The sequence below is a fragment of the Oncorhynchus keta genome, chromosome 18 (assembly GCF_023373465.1).
Source record: "Oncorhynchus keta strain PuntledgeMale-10-30-2019 chromosome 18, Oket_V2, whole genome shotgun sequence".
NCBI lineage: Eukaryota > Metazoa > Chordata > Actinopteri > Salmoniformes > Salmonidae > Oncorhynchus > Oncorhynchus keta.
The window spans coordinates 40,644,109-40,668,798 of NC_068438.1; the positions used below are offsets into that span (position 1 = coordinate 40,644,109).

General features: G+C 42.8%; 1 protein-coding gene across 2 annotated transcripts; it reads right to left on the minus strand.

The window, feature by feature from the left end:
- Positions 1-604: 604 nt before the first annotated feature.
- LOC118376749 (high-affinity choline transporter 1-like) lies at positions 605-23,282 on the minus strand. Of its 2 annotated transcripts, none has more exons than XM_035763509.2 (9): positions 23,144-23,282; positions 22,449-22,639; positions 22,143-22,256; positions 8,901-9,056; positions 8,593-8,741; positions 8,301-8,447; positions 3,915-4,068; positions 3,326-3,543; positions 605-1,708 (listed from the first exon to the last, which is right to left on the minus strand). In XM_035763509.2, exons 2-9 carry the CDS (start codon positions 22,630-22,632, stop codon positions 1,496-1,498), a joined length of 1,335 nt encoding a protein of 444 aa, XP_035619402.2. In that variant the 5' UTR covers positions 22,633-22,639; positions 23,144-23,282; the 3' UTR covers positions 605-1,495. The 2 variants fall into 2 exon arrangements, with proteins under 2 accessions (XP_035619402.2, XP_035619401.2); XM_035763508.2 differs by having other exon boundaries at positions 605-2,072.
- Between the last annotated feature and the right edge of the window lie 1,408 nt (positions 23,283-24,690).

A 24,690-nucleotide genomic window follows, 5' to 3' on the forward strand; every position in this document is an offset into this window, starting at 1 on the left:
CAAACAAAGGTTTCTGTACCAAATGTTAGGTTCTGCTTTTCTGATGTATCAAATACTTATGTCAAGCAATAAAATTCTAATGAATTACTTAAAAATCATACAATGTGATTATCTGGATTTTTGTTTTAGATTCCGTCTCTCACAGTTGAAGTGTACCTATGATTCAAATTACAGACCTCTACATGCTTTGAAACTAGGAAAACCTGCATAATTGGCAGTGTGTCAAATACTTGTTCTCCCCACTGTATCAAAGTAGTGTAGTGGAGGTATAGGCTGTATCAATTAACAAGGCTGATTGAACCGATAGGAATGTTTAACTTCAATTTATGGTCAACTATTATTTACTCAAATTTTAGGCGCGGCAATGTACGCACGTCGGTAGGCCTACTCGTAAATGTTCTGAAATGCAATTTGCGGCAAAACACCTTTCTAAAATGCCCACTGCACATGTGAGCGGTTACATGGACAGAGATGGAAATATCCATTAGAAATGTAAAAGGAGAGGGGATTTAAAGACGCAACAACTACACTATCACGGGTTGATAATATGATAATGCCTTTGGCTGCCAGACAATGAAGATGAAAGAAAACCAATAGAACAGGAGAAAGCATAATGAGGAAGTCTTTATAATGAATAATTGCCTCCACGTTTCTATGGGGATATTTTGGCTATAAGCTACTCTGAAGCAAGACAGAGTAGCCTGTCATGGCAGAGAGAGATTACACAATGAAGATGCAGGAAAACATATAACTGAATGTCTTTCCAGAGATTAAAGCTAACTATGACCCTTGACCCTATACCAAATACTCAATGATCGCTTAAACAGTCACAATAACAGAGCAGTTATTCAGTACTCATTAGCCCCTCCAAGCAATTACTTCTCCCTCCTTAAGCAGTGTTATTGAAGAGGTTAATTCCAAAATGCTATATCCACCTATTTTTCATGTGTGCTTTTTCATGAGAAAAGATTGCTCATCATGGGTAACTTCAAGTGTGTAAAATATTAGAATTCTCAGAAACACTATATAACCATTGTTTAGCTGGAATGGAATGTTCGTACCCTGCATATTTGACAGTGATATGTGGTTGTCTCACCTAGCTAGCTTAAAATGAATGCACTAACTGTAAGTCGCTCTGCATAAGAGCATCTGTTAATAAACAAAAATGTTAAAAAGTAAATGTTTTACAAACCTATCTCATATTACTGTATTTAATGACTTTAAAAATGTAATATTGATGTATCAATTGTATAATTTATACAGTTCTTTATAAAAAATAATGTAATTATTTATTACTTTTAACTGTGTAAAACCTAGTAGTACTACTTCTTTCTCTGAGAGTGAGGAGGATATATAGCATTTTGCTATAACAACATGGTTATTTGTCTCTCTAAAATGAAACTGTCAAGCGATAGATTTAGATACATGTCTGTCACTAAACAACCCCATGGCATGATTAGACAGTGAAGAAACACACGAACACCCCTGCCCATCCTTAGGGGGGAGAAGTTGCTGCTTGACTCCCAGCGTACCCCTCCCTCCCTCTGTTCCTAGCAGCTGGTGCTGGAGATGGCCAGGAGATTTTCGGTGACAGCAGGTTTCCCATCGTCACCCTCCTTTCCCCTCTCCTCCTCCCCCGGTGCAGCCAGCAGGTCCCAAGAGCGGGACAGCAGGCGGTGGCTGAAGGCCAGGGTGGCCAGGCTGGAGGCTAGGGGGATACACACAAGAGACGACAACATCACCAGAGTCCTGAAGGGGAAGTACTGGCGGATGACTCCTCCCTCCTCCCTCCAACCAGGGAACAGGAGGGCCGTTGGAAGCCGGATGAGAGGCTCTCCACTTAGCAGCCTCAGAGTGACTGCCACAAGGTAACCAGCGGTAGCACCGTAGCCATTAGCACAGCGGCAGTGAAGAACACAGATCAGCTGGGGGAAGACCACGCAGTAGATGAGGTCTCCACTGATCAGCCAGAAGGCAAACACACTGTCCTCAGCAAATGCCAGGCCTGTACCAGCCAGACCCACCAGCAACACACTGACACGGATCACCCACACACACTCCCTGTCCGACGCCTGAGAGAGAGAGGGGGTGGGGGGTCACATGCAGGGCATTCGGAAAGTATTCAGACCCATTTACTTTTTCAACATTTTGTTATGCTACAGATTTATTCTAAAATGTATTAAATTCTATTGCTTCCTCATCAATCTCCACACAATACCCCATAATGACAAAGCAAAAGCAGGCTTCTGGAAGTTTTTGCAAAATAAAAAATAACATCCCTTATTTACATACATTTTCAGACCCTTTGCTATGAGACTCAAAATTGAGCTCAGGTGCATCCTGTTTCCATTGATCATCCTTGAGATGTTCTACAACTTGATTGGATTCCACCTGTGGTAAATTCAATTAATTTGACATGATTTGGAAGAGCACTCACCTGTCTATATAACATCCCACAGTTGACAGTGCATGTCAAAGCAAAAACCAAGTCATGAGGTTGAAGGAAATTGTCGTTAGAGGATTTTGTCAAGATTGTGTCAAAGGCACAGATCTGGGGAAGGTTACCAAAACATTTCTGCAGCATTGAAGCTGCCAAAGAACACAGTGGCCTCATAATTCTTAAACGGAAGATTGGCTTGGAACTAACAAGACTCTTCCTGTGGAGATGGGAGAACCTTCCAGAAGGACAACCATCTCTGCAGCACTCCACCAATCAGGCCTTTATGGTAGAGTCACCAGACGAAAGCCAATCCTCAGTAAAAAGCACACGACAGCCCACTTGGAGTTTGCCAAAAGGCACCTAAAGGGTGAATGTGCTTGTGCTTGAGTGGTCCAGCCTTGAAACGGACCGAAAAGAGAGGCCTGAAAATAGCTGTGCAGTAATGCTCCAAATTCAACCTGACAGAACTTGAGAGGATCTGCAGAGAAGAATGGAAGAAACTCCCCAAATACAGGTGTGTCCCCCAAATACAAGCTTGTAGCGTCATACCCAAGAAGACTCGAGGCTGTAATCGCTGCCAAAGGTGCTTCAACTAAGTACTGAGAAAAGGGTCTGATTACTTATGTAAATGTGATATTTCTGTTTTTGCTTTATCATTATGGGGTATTGTGCGTAGATTGATGAGGGGGGAAAAAACAATTTAATCCATTTTAGAATAAGGCTGTAACGTAACAATGTGGAAAAAGTCAAGGGGTCTGAATACTTTCTGAATGCACTGTAACGTGTATACTTTTCTTGAATGACATAACAGCAATTTTCACAAGCAAATTATTCATACTTTCAGTTAATAGAACCCCCCCCACACACACACACACACACACACACCTGTGCCTTGAGAGTGCGCTTGTAGATGTTGTGAGTGAACATGGATGCGGAGGAGAGGAGGACAGAGTCCATGGAGGACATGACAGCTGCAGCCACGGCCCCGATGCCCACCACAGACACCCAGGGAGGGGTGAGGTAGTGCAGGGCCAGAGGCAGCACCTTGCCTGCCTCTCCACGGTCAAACGGAGAGGGCAGGCCGTACCCTGTCTGGTTCCAGTCTGTAGGGGTAGAGAAGGGAGAGAGAGGAAGGGGTAAAGAGAGGGTTCAGTCTGCAAATGGGATGGCAGGGAGGAGTGACTGACTGGTTGGATAGCTGACTGGGTAACTGACTGGCTGACCGACTGACCAACCAACTGACCGACTGACTGACTTAAGGACTGACTGTTTGACTGACTTACTGATATATCAACTGACCGACCGACTGACTGACCGACTTGCTGGTTGACTGAATGACGGACTGACTGGTTGACTGACTTACTGATTGATCAACTGACCGACTGCCTGGTTGACTGATCGACTGCCTAGTTGATTGACCAACTGACTGACTGGCTGGTTGACTGGCTGACTGACTGTCTGTCTGTCTGGGCACCTGTGGAGGCTGCCACTGCTCCTATGATGACCGAGGGTACTCCCATGATGATGACTATTCCGGCTGCAGCGAAGCAGGTGACCTGAGCCTGAGTAGACGATGCTGCAGAGAGGATACGCTGATACAGAGCCTGGTAGGACAGGCCTCCCAATGCCTGCAACACACAGAGATGCACAAACAACACACACACAATCATCCACATACATACACACTCCACAAATAGAGGTCATTAGTCTTAAAGCAGCCATGTGATGCATCGTACTGCAGAAATATATAATGTACTGTAGAGATACGATGTAGTGTAGAGATACAATGTAGTGAGATATGATGTAGTAGAGATATATGATGTAGTGTAGAGATATGATGTAGTGTAGAGATATGATTTAGTAGAAATACGATGTAGTGTAGATATGATGTATATTAGATATATAATGTAGTGTCGATATGATTTACTGTAGAGATACAATGTAGTGTATAATAATGATGTAGTGTAGAGATACGATGTAGTGTAGAGATACGATGTACTGTAGAGATGATGTACTGTAGAGGTACGATGTACTGTAGAGATATGATATACTGTAGAGATATGATGTTGTGTAGAGATACAATGTACTGTAGAGATACAATGTACTGTAGAGATACGATGTAGTGTAGAGATATGATGTAGTGTAGAGATACGATGTACTGTAGAGATATGATATACTGTAGAGATATGTAGTGTAGAGATATGATGTACTGTAGAGATATGTAGTGTAGAGATATGATATACTGTAGAGATATGTAGTGGAGAGATATGATATACTGTAGAGATATGTAGTGTAGAGATATGATATACTGTAGAGATATGTAGTGTAGAGATATGTACTGTAGAGATACGATGTAGTGTAGATATACGATGTAGTGTAGATATACGATGTAGTGTAGAGATACGATGTAGTGTAGAGATACGATGTAGTGTAGAGATATGATGTACTGTAGAGATATGATGTAGTGTAGAGATACGATGTAGTGTAGAGATACGATGTAGTGTAGAGATACGATGTAGTGTAGAGATACGATGTAGTGTAGAGATACGATGTAGTGTAGAGATATGATGTAGTGTAGAGATACGATGTAGTGTAGAGATATGATGTAGTGTAGAGATATGATGTAGTGTAGAGATATGATGTAGTGTAGAGATACGATGTAGTGTAGAGATATGATGTAGTGTAGAGATACGATGTAGTGTAGAGATATGATGTACTGTAGAGATATGTAGTGTAGAGATACGATGTAGTGTAGAGATACGATGTAGTGTAGAGATACGATGTAGTGTAGAGATACGATGTAGTGTAGAGATACGATGTAGTGTAGAGATATGATGTAGTGTAGAGATATGATGTAGTGTAGAGATACGATGTAGTGTAGAGATATGATGTACTGTAGAGATATGTAGTGTAGAGATACGATGTAGTGTAGAGATACGATGTAGTGTAGAGATACGATGTAGTGTAGAGATACGATGCAGTGTAGAGATACGATGCAGTGTAGAGATACGATGTAGTGTAGAGATACGATGTAGTGTAGAGATACGATGTAGTGTAGAGATACGATGTAGTGTAGAGATATGATGTAGTGTAGACATACGATGTAGTGTAGAGATATGATGTAGTGTAGAGATACGATGTAGTGTAGAGATACGATGTAGTGTAGAGATACGATGTAGTGTAGAGATACGATGTAGTGTAGAGATATGATGTAGTGTAGAGATACGATGTAGTGTAGAGATACGATGTAGTGTAGAGATACGATGTAGTGTAGAGATATGATGTACTGTAGAGATATGTAGTGTAGAGATACGATGTAGTGTAGAGATACGATGTAGTGTAGAGATACGATGTAGTGTAGAGATACAATGCAGTGTAGAGATATGATGTAGTGTAGAGATATGATGTACTGTAGATATATGATGTACTGTAGAGATACTGTATATGATGGTGACTTATCGAAGACTTTGTTGTCTACAACAGGAGGCTGGTGAGGGGAGGGTGGCTCCTAATAATGGCTGGAACGGAGTGAATGGAATGGTACCAAACACATAGAAACCATGTGTTTGATTTATTTGATCCCATTCCACCTATTCTAATCCAGCCATTACCACGAGCCTGTCCTCCCCAGTTATGGTGCCAACAACCCTGCGTCGTCTATAGTTGACATGTTAAAGACATTCCAGGACTTTGGTTGTAAATTCTTTACCTCATGTTAGGACTCAAATTTAAAATGTATGGTTCATAACATACATAATATATCATGAAACAATTTATTTTGCTACTGTGCACATTTGAGGCCATCTTTCAGGACCCTATTTTACTCATGAGCACCCCTAGTGGAGGTTCCAGACAAAATAGTGGTGTGAAAGATTTGAACTAAACCATTTCAGAAATGCAGTTTAATCCTCACAACCAATTTCTACCAAAACAAACCCTACACTTACCCTAACTACTTAACCCTAACTACTTAACCCTAACTACTTAACCCTAACTACTTAACCCTAACTACTTAACCCTAACTACTTAACCCTAACTACTTAACCCTAACTACTTACCCTAACTACTTACCCTAACTACTTACCCTAACTACTTAACCCTAACCACAAAGCCTTGCGAAAGTATTCGGCCCCCTTGAACTTTGCGACCTTTTGCCACATTTCAGGCTTCAAACATAAAGATATAAAACTGTATTTTTTTGTGAAGAATCAACAACAAGTGGGACACAATCATGAAGTGGAACGACATTTATTGGATATTTCAAACTTTTTTAACAAATCAAAAACTGAAAAATTGGGCGTGCAAAATTATTCAGCCACTTTACTTTCAGTGCAGCAAACTCTCACCAGAAGTTCAGTGAGGATCTCTGAATGATCCAATGTTGACCTAAATGACTAATGATGATAAATACAATCCACCTGTGTGTAATCAAGTCTCCGTATAAATGCACCTGCACTGTGATAGTCTCAGAGGTCCGTTAAAAGCGCAGAGAGCATCATGAAGAACAAGGAACACACCAGGCAGGTCCGAGATACTGTTGTGAAGAAGTTTAAAGCCGGATTTGGATACAAAAATATTTCCCAAGCTTTAAACATCCCAAGGAGCACTGTGCAAGCGATAATATTGAAATGGAAGGAGTATCAGACCACTGCAAATCTACCAAGACCTGGCCGTCCCTCTAAACTTTCAGCTCATACAAGGAGAAGACTGATCAGAGATGCAGCCAAGAGGCCCATGATCACTCTGGATGAACTGCAGAGATCTACAGCTGAGGTGGGAGACTCTGTCCATAGGACAACAATCATATATTGCACAAATCTGGCCTTTATGGAAGAGTGGCAAGAAGAAAGTCATTTCTTAAAGATATCCATAAAAAGTGTAATTTAAAGTTTGCCACAATCCACCTGGGAGACACACCAAACATGTGGAAGAAGGTGCTCTGGTCAGATGAAACCAAAATTGAACTTTTTGGCAACAATGCAAAATGTTATGTTTGGCGTAAAAGCAACACAGCTCATCACCCTGAACACACCATCCCCACTGTCAAACATGGTGGTGGCAGCATCATGGTTTGGGCCTGCTTTTCTTCAGCAGGGACAGGGAATATGGTTAAAATTGATGGGAAGATGGATTGAGCCAAATACAGGACCATTCTGGAAGAAAACCTGATGGAGTCTGCAAAAGACCTGAGACTGGGACGGAGATTTGTCTTCCAACAAGACAATGATCCAAAACATAAAGCAAAATCTACAATGGAATGGTTCAAAAATAAACATATCCAGGTGTTAGAATGGCCGAGTCAAAGTCCAGACCTGAATCCAATCGAGAATCTGTGGAAAGAACTGAAAACTGCTGTTCACAAATGCACTCCATCCAACCTCACTGAGCTCGAGCTGTTTTGCAAGGAGGAATGGGAAAAAATTTCAGTCTCTTGATGTGCAAAACTGATAGAGACATACCCCAAGTGACTTACAGCTGTAATCGTAGCAAAAGGTGGCACTACAAAGTATTAACTTAAGGGGGCTGAATAATTTTGCACGCCCAATTTTTTAGTTTTTGATTTGTTAAAGTTTGAAATATCCAATAAATGTCGTTCCACTTCATGATTGTGTCCCACTTGTTGATTCTTCACAAAAAAATACAGTTTTATATCTTTATGTTTGAAGCCTGAAATGTGGCAAAAGGTCGCAAAGTTCAAGGGGGCCGAATACTTTCGCAAGGCACTGTAGATACCCTAACTACCTACCCTAACTACTTAACCCTAAACTCTACCTAAAGTCCTCATCTACTGGTTTGTCCCTCCACACTGAATCAACAAGCAATCTGATGCACACACACACAAACAATACAAAAATCTAACCAATAAAAGCAGCTCATCTATCCATTTCCCAGCATCTTCCAACTTCAGTTCGCCCATCAAGGGCGCCTGCTGTGATTGGTTGAAAAGGGCTGCGAGTGTGACCTCTGAGGATGCTGGGTTGAGAACCAGAAAGGGAACGCAGAGCCACTGAAAAACAAAACCACACTATTCATATTGCACTTTACACTGGGCTTTACGTTATACTGCAGAATCAACCTAATATAACCCAGAACTGATGTAATTCATACATCTAATCTAGTGAGAAGTGTAAAAACCTCTCTGTTTCTCTCACCAGAGCGATGAACATGAAGAAGAGTTGGATGACGTCTGTGTAGGCCACAGAGTAGAGCCCTCCCATCAGTGTGTAGGTGATGGCTACTGCTGCAGACAGAGCAATGGAATAGTACGAGGACAAGCCCAGAATCACACTCATCGTCCCTCCTGCAAACACACGCACACACACACACACACACACACACACACACACACACACACACACACACACACACACATATTTCAAATACATTGTTTGGATGCAGAGTTAATCAATAGCCAACCATTAGTTTTGAGTGTTAGGGTCAGAGTTCAGGGGTTACTGACCCAGGGCATTGAGGATGCAGGCCACCCAGAGCACGTCACTAATCAGTGCGGGAAGCAGCAACGCGATGGTGATCGAGTTTCCATAGCGATGCTGAAACGGGTCCATCATCGTCACGTAGCGCTGTGATCTCATTGGCTTAGCAAAAAATAGCCCTGCTGTTGGACACAGAAACAGAAAACTGATAAAAGATACAGTAATGAAATCCCACATCTTTCTGTGTATACGTGATGCCAAATAACACTTCCCTAAGGAGATAATCAAGTCAGCATCATCAAGTATGTAAGCCTAAGTAATAAGACGGATGTGTACATCGCTAACTGACATTTTCAACGTGTCCCTGATTGAGTCTACAATATCAACATGTTTCAAGCAGACGACCATAGTCCCTGTACCCAAGAACACAAAGGCAACCTGCCTAAATGACTACAGACCTAAATGAAAGTCTGGTCATGGCTCACATCAACACCATTATCCCAGAAACCCCAGACCCACTCCAATTTGCATACCGCCCAAACAGATCCACAGATGATGCAATCTCTATTGCACTCCACACTGCCCTTTCCTACCTGGACAAAAGGAACACCTATGTGAGAATGCTATTCATTGACTACAGCTCAGCGTTCAAAACCATAGTACCCTCAAAGCTCATCACTAAGCTAAGGATCCTGGGACTAAACACCTCCCTCTACAACTGGATCCTGGACTTCCTGACGGGCCGCCCCCAGGTGGTGAGGGTAGGTAGCAACACATCTGCCACGTTGATCCTCAACACTGGAGCCCCCCAAGGGTGCGTGCTCAGTCCCCTCCTGTACTCTCTGTTCACCAACAACTGCATGGCCAGGCACAACTCCAACACTATCATTAAGTTTGCAGGCGACACAACAGTGGTAAGCTTGATCACCGACAACAACGAGACAGCCTATAGGGAGGAGGGCAGAGACCTGGCCGGGTGGTACCAGAATAACAACCTCTCCCTCAACGTAACCAAGACTAAGGAGATGATTGTGGACTACAGGAAAAGGAGGACCGAGCACGCCCCCATTCTCATCAACGGGGCTTTAGTGGAGCAGGTTGAGAGCTTCAAGTTCCTTGGTGTCCACATCACCAACAAATTAGAATGGTCTAAACACACCAAGACAGTTGTGAAGAGGGCACGACAAAGCTTATTCCCCCTCAGGAAACTAAAAAGATTTGACATGGGTCCTTAGACATGGGGCGGCAGCGTAGCCTAGTGGTTAGAGCGTTGGACTAGTAACCGGAAGGTTGTGAGTTCAAACCCCCGAGCTGACAAGGTACAAATCTGTCGTTCTGCCCCTGAACAGGCAGTTAACCAACTGTTCCCAGGCCGTCGTTGAAAATAAGATTTTGTTCTTAACTTGCCTGGTTAAATAAAGGTAAACATTTTTTTTAATTTTTTTTTAAAGATCCTCAAAAGGTTCTAAAAGGTTCTAAAAGCTGCAACTTTGAGAGCATGGTTGCATCACTGCCTGGTATAGCAATTGCTTGGCCTCTGACCACAAGGCACTACAGAGGGTAGTGTGTACGGCCCAGTACATCACTGGGGCTAAGCTGCCTGCCATCCAGGACCTCTACACCAGGCGGTGTCAGAGGAAGGCCCTAAAAATTGTCAAAGACCTCTGCCACCCCAGTCATAGACTGTTCTCTCTACTACCGCATGGCAAGTGGTACCGGAGTGCCAAGTCTAGGACAAAAAGGCTTCTCAACGGCTTTTATCCCCAAGCCATAAGACTCCTGAACAGGTAATCAAATGGCTACCCGGACTATTTGCATTGTGTGCCCCCCACCCCTCTTTTACGCTGCTGCTACTCGCTGTTTATCATATATGTATAGTCACTTTAACTCTACATTCATTTACATACTACCTCAATTGGCCGACCAACCAGTGCTCCTGCACATTAGCCAACGGGGCTATCTGCATTGTGTCCCGCCACCCACCAACCCCTCTTTTACGCTTCTGCTACTCTCTGTTCATCATATATGTATAGTCACTTTAACCATATCTACATGTACATACTACCTCAATCAGCCCGACGAACCGGTGTTTGTATGTAGCCTCTCTACTGTATATAGCCTCTCTACTGTATATAGCCTTGCTACTGTTATATAGCCTTGCTACTGTATATAGCCTCTCTACTGTATATAGCCTCTACTGTATATAGCCTCTCTACTGTATATAGCCTCTCTACTGTATATAGCCTCGCTACTGTATAACGCCTCTCTACTGTATATAGCCTCTCTCCTGTATATAGCCTCTCTACTGTATATAGCCTCTCTACTGTATATAGTCTCTCTACTGTATATAGCCTCTCTACTGTACTGTATATAGCCTCTCTACTGTATATAGCCTCTCTACTGTATATAGCCTCTCTACTGTATATAGCCTCTCTCCTGTATATAGCCTCTCTACTGTATATAGCCTCTCTACTGTATATAGCCTCTCTCCTGTATATAGCCTCTCTCCTGTATATAGCCTCTCTCCTGTATATAGCCTCTCTACTGTATATAGCCTCTCTACTGTATATAGCCTCTCTACTGTATATAGCCTCTCCTGTATATAGCCTCTACTGTATATAGCCTCGCTACTGTATATAGCCTCGCTACTGTATATAGCCTCGCTACTGTATATAGCCTCGCTACTGTATATAGCCTCTCTACTGTATAACGCCTCTCTACTGTATATAGCCTCTCTACTGTATATAGCCTCGCTACTGTATATAGCCTCGCTACTGTATATAGCCTCGCTACTGTATATAGCCTCGCTACTGTATATAGCCTCTCTACTGTATATAGCCTCTCTACTGTATATAGCCTCGCTACTGTATAACGCCTCTCCTGTATAACGCCTCTACTGTATATAGCCTCTCTACTGTATAACGCCTCTCCTGTATATAGCCTCTCTACTGTATAACGCCTCTCCTGTATATAGCCTCTCTACTGTATAACGCCTCTCCTGTATATAGCCTCTCTACTGTATAACGCCTCTCCTGTATATAGCCTCTCGACTGTATATAGTCTCGCTACTGTTGGTTTTTATTTCTTTACTTACCTATTGTTCACATAATACGTTTTTATACTGTTGGTTAGAGCCTGTAAGTAAGCATTTCACTGTAAAGTCTACACCTGTTGTATTCGGTGCACGTGACAAATAAACTTTGATTTGATTTGATTAATGAGCTTCTTTCCTCCTGCCAGCTAGTGCTGCTGAGGCTAATACCTGTGTTTGTGGGTGGTATGTTGCTAATGCTAGCTGCCTGGGTTAGTCTATAGTATGTAGCTAACGCTAACGCTAATACAAGCTACAGTAGTTTCAAGTTTTAATGTCACATACGAGTACAGTGAAATGCCTTTCTTGCAAGCTCCAAACCCAACAATGAAGTAATCAATATTAATGTAGCAGCAAAAAATAATATAAGGTTGAACAAAAACACAAAATTAGAAGAACAGGAGAACGTAAGAAGCTATATACAGGGTCCAGTACTACAGTCAGGTCCATAAGTATTTGGACAGTGACACTATTTGCATAATTTTGTCTCTGTACGACGCCACAATGGAATTGAAAGGAAACAAGATGTGCTTTAAGTGTAGACTTTCATCTTTAATTTAAGAGTTTTGTCAAAATGATTGTATGAACCGTGTAGGAATAACAACCATTTCTAGACATAGCCCCCCAATTTTAGGGGCTCAAAAGTAATTGGACAAACTAACATAATCATAAAATAAATTGTGAGTTTTAAGAGTTGGTTGCAAATCCTTTACGGTCAATGACTGCCTGAAGTCTGGAACCCATAGACATCACCAGATTCTGTGTTTTTCCCCTCGTGATGCTCTGCCTGGCCTTTACTGCAGCGGTCTTCAGTTCCTGCTTCTTCATTGGGCGTTTTGCCTTCAGCAAGTGAAATGGAAGCTCAATTGGATTCAGGTCAGGTGATTGACTTGGCCATTGCAGAACATTCCACTTCTTTACCTCAAAAAAGTATTGGGGTTGCTTTCGCAGTGTACTTCGGGGTCATTGTCCATCTGCACTGTGAAGCACTGTCCAATAAATGTTTAAGCATTTGGCTGAATCTAAGCAGATAATATGGCCCTAAACACATCATTCATCCTGCTGCTTTTGTCAGCAGTCATCAATAAATACAAGGAACCAGTTCCATTGACAGCCATACATGCCCACCCCATAACACCACCTCCACCATGCTTCACAGATGAGGTGGTATGCTCCATGAGCAGTATCTGCCCTTCTCCATACTCTTCTCTTCCCATCATTCTGGTACAAGTTGATCTTTGTCTCATCTGACCACAGGATGTTGTTCCAGAACTGTACAGGCTTTTTAGATGTTTTTGGCCAACTCTAATCTGGTCTTCCTGTTTTTGAGGTTTACCAATGGTTTACATCTAGTGATAAACCCTCTGTATTTACTCTGGTGAAGTCTTCTCTTGATTGTTGACTTTGACACAGATACGCCTCCCTCCTGGAGGGTGTTCTTCATCTGGTCAACTGTTGTGAAGAGGTTTTTCTTCACCAGGGAAAGAATGATTCTGTCAACCACCACAGTTGTTTTCCGTGATCTTACAGGCCTTTTGGTGTTCCTGAGCAAACCGCTGCATTCTTTATTTTTAAGAATGTACCAAATAGTTGATTTGGCCACACCTCATGTTTTTTGTTATCTCTCTGATGGGTTTGTTTTGATTTGTCAGCCTAATGATGGCTTGATTCACTGGCAGTGACAGCTCTTTGGACTTCATATTGAGGGTTAACAGCAACACATTCCAAATGCCACACTTAAAATCAACGCTCAACCTTTTCTCTGCTTACTTGTAAATGCACTAATGAGGGATTAACACACACCTGGCCATGGAACAGCCAATTGTCCGATTACTTTTGGTCCCTTAAAAAGGGAGGGACCACATTTAAAAAGGGTTGTAAATTCCTACACGTTTACCCCATTTGAATGGAAATACCCTCAAATTAAAGCTGAAAGTCTGCACTTTCAGCTCATAAACATTCCTTAATTTCAACTCTAATATGCTGTGGTAGAAATTATAACTTGATCAATGTCCAAATATCTAACTGTATATATACACAATGTGCAAGGATACTGGAGCACCTGTGTCCCTGTGTATCTGTGTACCTGTGCATCTGTGTACCTGTGCATCTGTGTACCTGTGTATCTGTTGTTGGGGAATAATCAGAATTGGTTGGTAACATAGGTAAGATGTTTTATATTCATCATATGTTTGTAAGTTCCTTCTCATCAGAATGTTATTTTTGTATAATACTGTGGCGGGGTTGCAGTTATCTGTTCTATGTCAAGACTAAGTTGTTTGGGCCGGAGAGAGGGGAGAGGTCAAGCGTGTATCTCTTGGCTCCGCAATGTCTGTGTGCCAGTCAGTGTGTCTCTGTGATCTTGTCAAGATAGGATGGATTTGATATATGCCTGTTGATATGGAGGATTTGTTTATGGTTCTGAGTTTGAGAAGAGAGCAAAGCTGAACGATAAATTATGCCTATGCTGTCGGGCTATGTGTGTCTAGGCTGTGAATTTTTTCAGCTTTTTGTTAAAAATCGCAACGTCCTGCTACTCATGCCAGGAATATAGTATATGCATATGATTAGTATGTGTGGATAGAAAACACTCTGAAGTTTCTACAACTGGTTGAATCATGTCTGTGACTATAACATAACGTGTGTAGGAGGCAAAATCCCAAGGAAAACTGTTCACCAAAAAAAATATCCCTCCGCCAGTCTCTGTATTGTCTATGGCAAGGGAAAATAGATAGGGTCCCGTTTACAGTTCCTACAGCTTCCACACGATGTCGCCAGTCTCTGTATTGTCTATGGCAAGGGAAAATAGATAGGGCCCAGTTTACAGTTCCTACAGCTTCCACACGATGTCGCCAGTCTTGGCAATTGGGTTGAAGTTAATCCTTGGTGAAATGAGAAATAGGCACTTCCTGTCATCGAGTACACCGGAGGAAGATGAAAGAGAGAATATGGACCATGATTTCAAGACTTGCTGCTATTGAATACAGATCGCCCCGTGATCAATTTGATCGATTATTAACGTTTACTAATACCTAAAGTTGGATTACAAAAGTAGTTTGAAGTGTTTTGTCAAAGTTTATAGGCAACTTTTTTAATTTAAAAAAATGACGTTGCTTTTTGGAAAGGTGCTTTTTCCTGGATTCAGACGGGCTTCATAAATGGACATTTTGGGTATACATGGATGGATTTAATCTGGAAAAAATACCCAATTGTGATGTTTATGGGACATATAGCAGTGCCAACAAAGAAGCTCGTCAAAGGTAATGAATGTTTTATATTTTATTTCTGCGTTTTGTGTAGCGCCGGCTACGCTAATTATTTTGTTTACGTCCCCTTTAGGTATTTCGGGGGGTTGCATGCTATCAGATAATAGCTTCTCATGCTTTCGCCCGAAAAGCATTTTAAAAATCTGACATGTTGGCTAGATTCACAACGAGTGTAGCTTTAATTGAGTACCCTGCATGTGTGTTTTAATGAAAGTTTGAGTTGTATCGAGTACTATTAGTTGTCACTCTGAAATGTCCGCTGATGTTGATCCCTGTACAGGGACAGCAGCCATAAAAGGTTTTACAGGATCTCAGCTGCAATGTGTGAGGGACTCTCAGAGAATTCATTGATAGACACTGAATTGATCTGAGAGTCACAGGGTTGTGATAGAGCTCATATAATTAAAGATGGACTTTGATAACTAATCCTGACTTGTGTGTGGTTTGCTCTCATGATTTGGTAAATAGAGGACATTTCCACGACACTGTGTACCTGGGTACCTGTGTATCTGGGTACCTGTGTACCTGTGTATCTGTGTACCTGTGTTAGGGATGGATCTAAATGTACAGAATGGGGACCTGGGGGAAAATAGGGGAGGGGCATGCTTTTTCAATTTCAGTCAACGGGAGGGTTTAGTATTTTTTTTAAAAATCTAGTCATTTGTAATTGATGGAATTCCAATATTTCTCAGTGTTTTAGAATGAGTTGCTTATTAGGCTATATATCGATGTGTGCCCGATGCCACCCCTCATCCCTGATTCTCTGCTGGGTGTGCAATATCAAGTGGCCTATAGGCTATTTAGTGTGGTCTGAGTCACATGATCCATAGGCTATAGGCTTTTTAGTGTGGTCTCAATCACATGATCCATAGGCTATAGGCTATTTAGTGTGGTCTCAATCACATGATCCATAGGCTATAGGCTATTTAGTGTGGTCTCAATCACATGATCCATAGGCTATAGGCTATTTAGTGTGGTCTCAATCACATGATCCATAGGCTATAGGCTTTTTAGTGTGGTCTCAATCACATGATCCATAGGCTATAGGCTATTTAGTGTGGTCTCAATCACATGATCCATAGGCTATAGGCTATTTAGTGTGGTCTCAATCACATGATCCATAGGCTATAGGCTATTTAGTGTGGTCTCAATCACATGATCCATAGGCTATAGGCTATTTAGTGTGGTCTCAATCACATGATCCATAGGCTATACGCTATTTAGTGTGGTCTCAATCACATGATCCAAACTATTTTTTGTGCTGCCTAACCAATGTCTGTGCTGTGTAGCCCTACAGTGGCAGTTCAGGAGGAGAGACAAGTCATTCTAAACGCGAACAGTTCTTGATTAGACCTAGTCCCAAAAAATCTATATCTTGTGCACGGACGAGCCTATAGCCTATGTTCTGTTCAGTTTGAGAAGGAGAGCGTGACGATGAGGAGGAGGACCGGAGGTGAACTTTAATAGCTTGCTACTACTATAAATGATTTTAATAAAAACAGTATATCTACTGCCCATGATGAATTTATCAGAGTTATTGACCGAACAATAAACCCGATTCGGGTCATTTATATTCTGGTGCTGAATCTTGAAGTAGCAGTCTTGGCACAATCAATCGGAAATGGACTGAAAGTAGATAAATCCAAGTAGGCATAATTCATTTAATTGTAATTAGACATTACTAACAACAAGAGGGCGCTGTGTTGGAGCCTATTTCTATATATTTAATAAATAATAGGAAGACCTACCTGTTTGACAGACAAAATTAGGCTATAGGCTGCTATATTCATAGATTTGTTAGCTAATTCCTCCACCCACCATGCACTCCTTAAATAGTCTGCCTACGTGTCAGTGAAGAGCTGTTAAGCTAAAACCAGGACTCGAATTGAGGGGTATGAGAGGGTATACCATAGGCCTACCTTTTACCATTAACTGTCTATGAACTACCCATCAACTACCCATTAACTACCCATTAACTACCCATTACATATCCATTAACTACCCATTAACTACCCATTACATATCCATTAACTACCCATTAACTACCCATTAACTGCCCATTAACTACCCGTTAACTGCCCATTAACTACCTGTTAACTACCCATTAACTACCCATTAACTACCTGTTAACTGTCCATTAACTACATGTTAACTGCCTGTTAACTACCTGTTAACTACCTGTTAACTACCCGGTAACTACCCGTTAACTACCCATTAACTACCCATTAACTGCCCATTACATATCCATTAACTACCCATTAACTGCACATTAACTACATGTTAACTACCCATTAACTACCTGTTAACTACCCATTAACTACCTGTTAACTGCCCATTAACTACATGTTAACTACCCATTAACTACATGTTAACTACCCATTAACTACATGTTAACTACCCATTAACTATCCATTAACTGCCCATTACATATCCATTAACTACCCATTAACTGCCCGTTAACTGCCCATTAACTACATGTTAACTACCCATTAACTACATGTTAACTACCCATTAACTACCTGTTAACTACCCATTAACTACCCATTAACTACCTGTTAACTGCCCATTAACTACATGTTAACTACCCATTAACTACCTGTTAACTACCCATTAACTACCCATTAACTACCTGTTATAACTACCTGTTAACTGCCCATTAACTACATGTTAACTACCCATTAACTATATGTTAACTGCCCATTAACTGCACATTAGCTGTCCATTAACTGTATATTAACTGTTCATTAGCTGTCCATTTGTAAAGTCATGCCCCCCACCGTCCTTGACTTGTCCTAAATAAGTCTATACAACACACTGTCGGTGTTAGAATCTTAATTTCACAAACAGTTATAACCAGTTTAAGGAGGGCATGTCATTTTTGAATCGTCTTCCCTCGGTTGCTCCTCCTTCTCCTGACAGTAGGGCCTGCTCCACTCCTTCTCCTGACAGTAGGGCCTGCTCCACTCCTTCTCCTGACAGTAGGGCCTGCTCCACTCCTTCTCCCGACAGTAGGGCCTGCTCCACTCCTTCTCCTGACATTAGGGCCTGCTCCACTCCTTCTCCTGACAGTAGGGCCTGCTCCACTCCTTCTCCTGACAGTAGGGCCTGCTCCACTCCTTCCCCTGACATTAGGGCCTGCTCCACTCCTTCCCCTGACATTAGGGCCTGCTCCACTCCTTCCCCTGACATTAGGGCCTGCTCCAATCCTTCCCCTGACATTAGGGCCTGCTCCACTCCTTCTCCTGACAGTAGGGCCTGTTCCTTCCCCTGACATTAGGGCCTGCTCCACTCCTTCCCCTGACAGTAGGGCCTGCTCCACTCCTTCCCCTGACAGTAGGGCCTGCTCCACTCCTTCCCCTGACAGTAGGGCCTGCTCCACTCCTTCCCCTGACAGTAGGGCCTGCTCCACTCCTTCCCCTGACAGTAGGGCCTGCTCCACTCCTTCCCCTGACAGTAGGGCCTGCTCCACTCCTTCCCCTGACAGTAGGGCCTGCTCCACTCCTTCCCCTGACAGTAGGGCCTGCTCCACTCCTTCTCCTGACAGTAGGGCCTGCTCCACTCCTTCCCCTGACATTAGGGCCTGCTCCACTCCTTCCCCTGACATTAGGGCCTGCTCCACTCCTTCCCCTGACATTAGGGCCTGCTCCACTCCTTCCCCTGACAGTAGGGCCTGCTCCACTCCTTCCCCTGACATTAGGGCCTGCTCCACTCCTTCCCCTGACATTAGGGCCTGCTCCACTCCTTCCCCTGACAGTAGGGCCTGCTCCACTCCTTCCCCTGACAGTAGGGCCTGCTCCACTCCTTCCCCTGACAGTAGGGCCTGCTCCACTCCTCCTGACAGTAGGGCCTGCTCCCGCCTGACAGTGGAATGTGCCGTGAGCGGTTGATAATCACTCCCATAATTACCTCGTAACTGAACCTAAACTACACCGAAACTAATTTCACACATCTAAAACAGATTAAATAAATGAAGTAAATATGATGGGTGAGTTAGAACATGTTACATTTACATAAGAATTCAGACCCTTTACGCACTACTTTATTGAAGCACCTTTGGCAGCGATTTTAGCCTCAAGACTTCTTGGGTACGGTGCTTGGCACACAAGCTTGGCACACCTGTATTTGGAGAGTTTCTCCCAATCTTCTCTGCAGATCTTCACAAGCTCTGTCAGGTTGGATGGGGAGTGTCACTGCACAGCTATTTTCAGGTCTCTCCAGAGATGTCAGATCAAATTGTATTTGTCACATGGGCCTTCCTCTGACACCGCCTAGTATATAGGTCCTGGATGGCAGGAAGCTTGGCCCCAGTGATGTACTGGGCCGTATGCATTACCCTCTGTAGTGCATTACCCGCTGATGCACCTGGCCAGGATGCTCTCGATGGTGCAGCTGTAGAAATTGCCAGTCTCTCAACCCGCTCCACTACAGCCCCATTGACGTGTTTAGCCCTCCTTTTCCTGTAGCCCACGACCATGCATTCCTTCCCACTTTGATGACAAAGAAACAGACAAATTCGCCATGGTATCCGACGTATACATAGTATGACTGCTGTCATATCGACACTTATATTCATTATAATGTCATTATTGCTTTCATTCATTATTTATCACGCACACGCTTATAATGATGTTTCGACTGCTGATGATTCTATCGTTTGACTGCGCGTCTTGCTGATGATTCTATCGTTTGACTGCGCGTCTTGCTGATGATTCTATCGTTTGACTGCGCGTCTTGCTGATGATTCTATCGTTTGATGCGCGTCTTGACTGATGATTCTATCGTTTCGCGTCTTGCTGATGATTCTATCGTTTGACTGCGCGTCTTGCTGATGATTCTATCGTTTGACTGCGCGTCTTGCTGATGATTCTATCGTTTGACTGCGCGTCTTGCTGATGATTCTATCGTTTGACTGCGCGTCTTGCTGATGATTCTATCGTTTGACTGCGCGTCTTGCTGATGATTCTCGTTTGATCGTCTTGCTTGACGTTTGCGCGTCTTGCTGATGATTCTATCGTTTGACTGCGCGTCTTGCTGATGATTCTATCGTTTGACTGCGCGTCTTGCTGATGATTCTATCGTTTGACTGCGCGTCTTGCTGATGATTCTATCGTTTGACTGCGCGTCTTGCTGATGATTCTATCGTTTGACTGCGCGTCTTGCTGATGATTCTATCGTTTGACTGCGCGTCTTGCTGATGATTCTATCGTTTGACTGCGCGTCTTGCTGATGATTCTATCGTTTGACTGCGCGTCTTGCTGATGATTCTATCTTGTCTTGCTGATGATTCTATCGTTTGACTGCGCGTCTTGCTGATGATTCTATCGTTTGACTGCGCGTCTTGCTGATGATTCTATCGTTTGACTGCGCGTCTTGCTGATGATTCTATCGTTTGACTGCGCGTCTTGCTGATGATTCTATCGTTTGACTGCGCGTCTTGCTGATGATTCTATCGTTTGACTGCGCGTCTTGCTGATGATTCTATCGTTTGACTGCGCGTCTTGCTGATGATTCTATCGTTTGACTGCGCGTCTTGCTGATGATTCTATCGTTTGACTGCGCGTCTTGCTGATGATTCTATCGTTTGGTGCGCGTCTTGCTGATGATTCTATCGTTTTGCGCGTCTTGCTGATGATTCTATCGTTTGACTGCGCGTCTTGCTGATGATTCTATCGTTTGACTGCGCGTCTTGCTGATGATTCTATCGTTTGACTGCGCGTCTTGCTGATGATTCTATCGTTTGACTGCGCGTCTTGCTGATGATTCTATCGTTTGACTGCGCGTCTTGCTGATGATTCTATCGTTTGACTGCGCGTCTTGCTGATGATTCTATCGTTTGACTGCGCGTCTTGCTGATGATTCTATCGTTTGACTGCGCGTCTTGCTGATCGTGCATCTTGGTGGTTGGTGTATTTGTTTGCCGTTATAAAAAGAAGCTGTTACTGTGTTCCAACACTGTACATTTTTTGTTTCATAGTTGTAACAAAGGCACTCCACAAATAGAAATTGATTGAACACTTGAAATTGTGTTTTTTTTGTGAGTTGTGTTTTTACATATAGCCTACAGTAACATAAACCAATGAAAATGCTATTGTGTTATGTGAAATAAAATAAGAATTGTATTCTAATATTACCTTAGACCTTAATAAATACACACAAATGATTATTTTAGCGATAGCATATATGAAATGTATTAATTACTCTTTTAGAATGTTGCAGTCAGAATGACTGTTCATTAGCTTGGAGGGGGGTCCCTTGAGGCCCAGTGGTTTTTGTGTTTTAAAGAAAATGGCAAAGATCACATTCATAGTTTAACATTTTTAAGAAAATAAAATGGATCTGATTTGGTTCGTGATGCGAGAAACAAGCTGTGAAGTACCCGGAAAAGACGTGACGCCGATACATATGAGGATATCATTGTTTCATTTCTTTGACATTCAAAGGCTGTGCTACAACCTTCTACAACCGAGGAGACAAAACATGTACTTTGCTTGGGAAGTAATCTAATTCTGTCACTATCAATTGATTAAGCTATTCACTTTCTGTACAATATAAGATCTTTAAACCCAGACAGCTTTTAGGGAAACACTCATTATAGCAGTCTCCTGTGGTTCACTCCCTTAGTGTGTTTAGTCAATGGTGTGTTGCTAATGCTAACAACCTGTGTTAGTGGATGGTATGTTGCTAATGCTAACAACCTGTGTTAGTGGATGGTATGTTGCTAATGCTAACAACCTGTGTTTAGTGGATGGTGTGTTGCTAATGCTATCATGTTGTTAATACTAATGTTTGCAACCTGTATGGGTAGACGGTGTGTCGCTAATACTAACTACCTGTGTTAGTGGATGGTGTGTAGCTCATGCTAATGCTAGCAGTGCAGCTGACTGCAGATAAGCTCTCTTCGTGCTTCTTACCCAATAGGAAGGTGATAAGATAAGCCAGCGGCCCCAAAGCCCAGATGAGACCTTGAGAGGGGGAGTAGACAGCCTCTGCAGTGCCCATGATGTAGCCCCCTCCAACCCACGTCGCTATGACAACAGATACACAGTCTTGAGCACAAACATGCACACACATGTCAATGAACAACACATCACTGGAAAACGTATATCAGTCACAGCATTACTGTTTACTCTAAGGTATGACACATTGTTACATCTTCCCCGACATCTCCAGGCTGAAGTACTGTTTCTGTTACACACACACAGAGAGAGAGGACTCACCTGTCATAGTGAAAACCCCCACCAAAACGTTGATATTGCGTCCTCCTATCATGTTGACCTCACTCTTGCTGCCCACACATTTCTCCTCCTCCTTCTTGGACTTCCTGGAGGCCCAGATCCCTATGGCCAGGATCAGGACATAGAAGACCACCACTGCCACCATGCCACCAACATCCAGAGCCATCCTGAGTCTAAAACACACACACACACACACACACACGCACGCGCACGCACGCACGCACGCACGCACGCACACACACACCAACCAAGATATAAGACTTCCACCAGCATCCAGAGCAATGTCGACAACATGCATGAAGCCAACTCACACACGAGAGGAGAGAGCACAGGAGAGGAGAGTTTGTGTTCTGTCTCTAACTCTCTGGGTTGATGTGTTAGTCTGTCTCCTCTCTATGTGTGTATTTGGCTCCTGCGCTCAACATACAGCAGGTACAGCATGACATGCCTACTACAGTTATAGTCAGGTGTGGCAGAAAGTGGTATTATTATAGTCCAGTAACACCCCCTGTCTACCAGTACTGCTTCCGTCCCTCTCCGTCCCCCAATCTAGGCTTTACACAAACTCTCAAAACAACTACTTCAAGGTCTCAGAGCGAGTGACATCACCAATTGAAACCCTACTAGTCTAGCGCGCACTGCTAACTAGCTAGGCATTTCACACAGGTTACACTCACCCCCCCCTTTGACCTCCTCCTTGTCCACAGCAAATCCAGCAGCCTGGCAGAGCCCCACTGAGTGATCCGGGTACGGCAACAATGTAACAGTATTGCTTCCGTCCCTCTCCTTGCCCCAACCTATGCTCTTAACAGGGACCCTCTGGGCGTCGTTAGCTATTGCTCCTGTCATGACATGCATGAATTATAGAAACCAGATTTTCCTCTTCTCTTCTTCCAATTCGTTTTATGACCGGTTGTAAAAACTGAAATATTGAGAGTGTATTGTGTGACTGTGGAACACACAGAGAGACTTGGCCAAACCTTAGCATAAAACGGTTTAATAATGAAACAATATTCCAACCAGCTGGAATGGTCCATGGGCACTTAAAGAACAATCCTGTTGAATTTGTTAAAGATTTGCAATGTAACTAAGGGCAGTAGAACAACATAACTGTATATCTGAATGTGTATAATTCTCAGTGATCAGATTCACTTCTAAATGTTGGGGAACTGATATGATTAAATATGAAACTATTTGTGAGAAGATGTGATGTTAGCCTTCTAAATGAGAGAATTGTTTTTCATATGAAGTCTTAACCAAGTCGTTGGCCACGCCCATGTGAGAACAGACATTACAACAAAAGGAGGGAACGCCCCTTTTCCCCCCCGAGTGCTTGAATAGCACTCGTGACAAAATGTACATTTAGTCAAGAAATCGCAGGGATGGGAGTCCCCACGCTTGAAATGGCTACTACACTATAGACCAGAGAGCATGGAGTTGTAGCTACATGTTGAAATGGCTACTACACTATAGACCAGAGAGCATGGAGTTGTAGCTACATGTTAAAATGGCTACTACTCTATAGACCAGAGAGCATAGAGTTGTAGCTACATGTTGAAATGGCTACTACACTATAAACCAGAGAGCATGGAGTTGTAGCTACATGTTGAAATGGCTACTACTCTATAGACCAGAGAGCATAGAGTTGTAGCTACATGTTGAAATGGCTACTACTCTATAGACCAGAGAGCATAGAGTTGTAGCTACATGTTGAAATGGTTGGCAATTTAAATACAGACCAGAGGAGGTGAGGATGCAGTACCCACGCATTAAATGGTTAAGAAAACTACAAGACTACACATTCACAGTCTGCAGCTGTATATGTTAAATAATCTAGTATTGACCGAAGACGAGAGGAGAACACTTCCCTATCGAACCAAAAATTGTACTCTGAAAGGTCCATTCTGGAAAACACTGTCCTATCGAATGACCGAATGATACTCTGAAAGATCCATTCTGGAGAACACTTCCCTATCGAATGACCGAATGATACTCTGAAAGATCCATTCTGGAGAACACTTCCCTATCGAATGACCGAATGATACTCTGAAAGATCCATTCTGGAGAACACTTCCCTATCGAATGACCGAATGATACTCTGAAAGATCCATTCTGGAGAACACTTCCCTATCGAATGACCGAATGATACTCTGAAAGATCCATTCTGGAGAACACTTCCCTATCGAATGACCGAATGATACTCTGAAAGATCCATTCTGGAGAA

Excerpts from the sequence above, each read along its gene's own strand:
- LOC118376749 (XM_035763508.2), bottom strand. The coding sequence starts at position 22,632 with ATGGCTCTGGATGTTGGTGGCATGGTGGCAGTGGTGGTCTTCTATGTC. Across the intron at positions 8,742-8,900 it reads CTGCATCCTCAATGCCCTGG|GAGGGACGATGAGTGTGATT; the intron begins GTCAGTAACCCC and ends GTGTGTTTGCAG. Across the intron at positions 8,448-8,592 it reads TCTTCATGTTCATCGCTCTG|TGGCTCTGCGTTCCCTTTCT; the intron begins GTGAGAGAAACA and ends TTTGTTTTTCAG.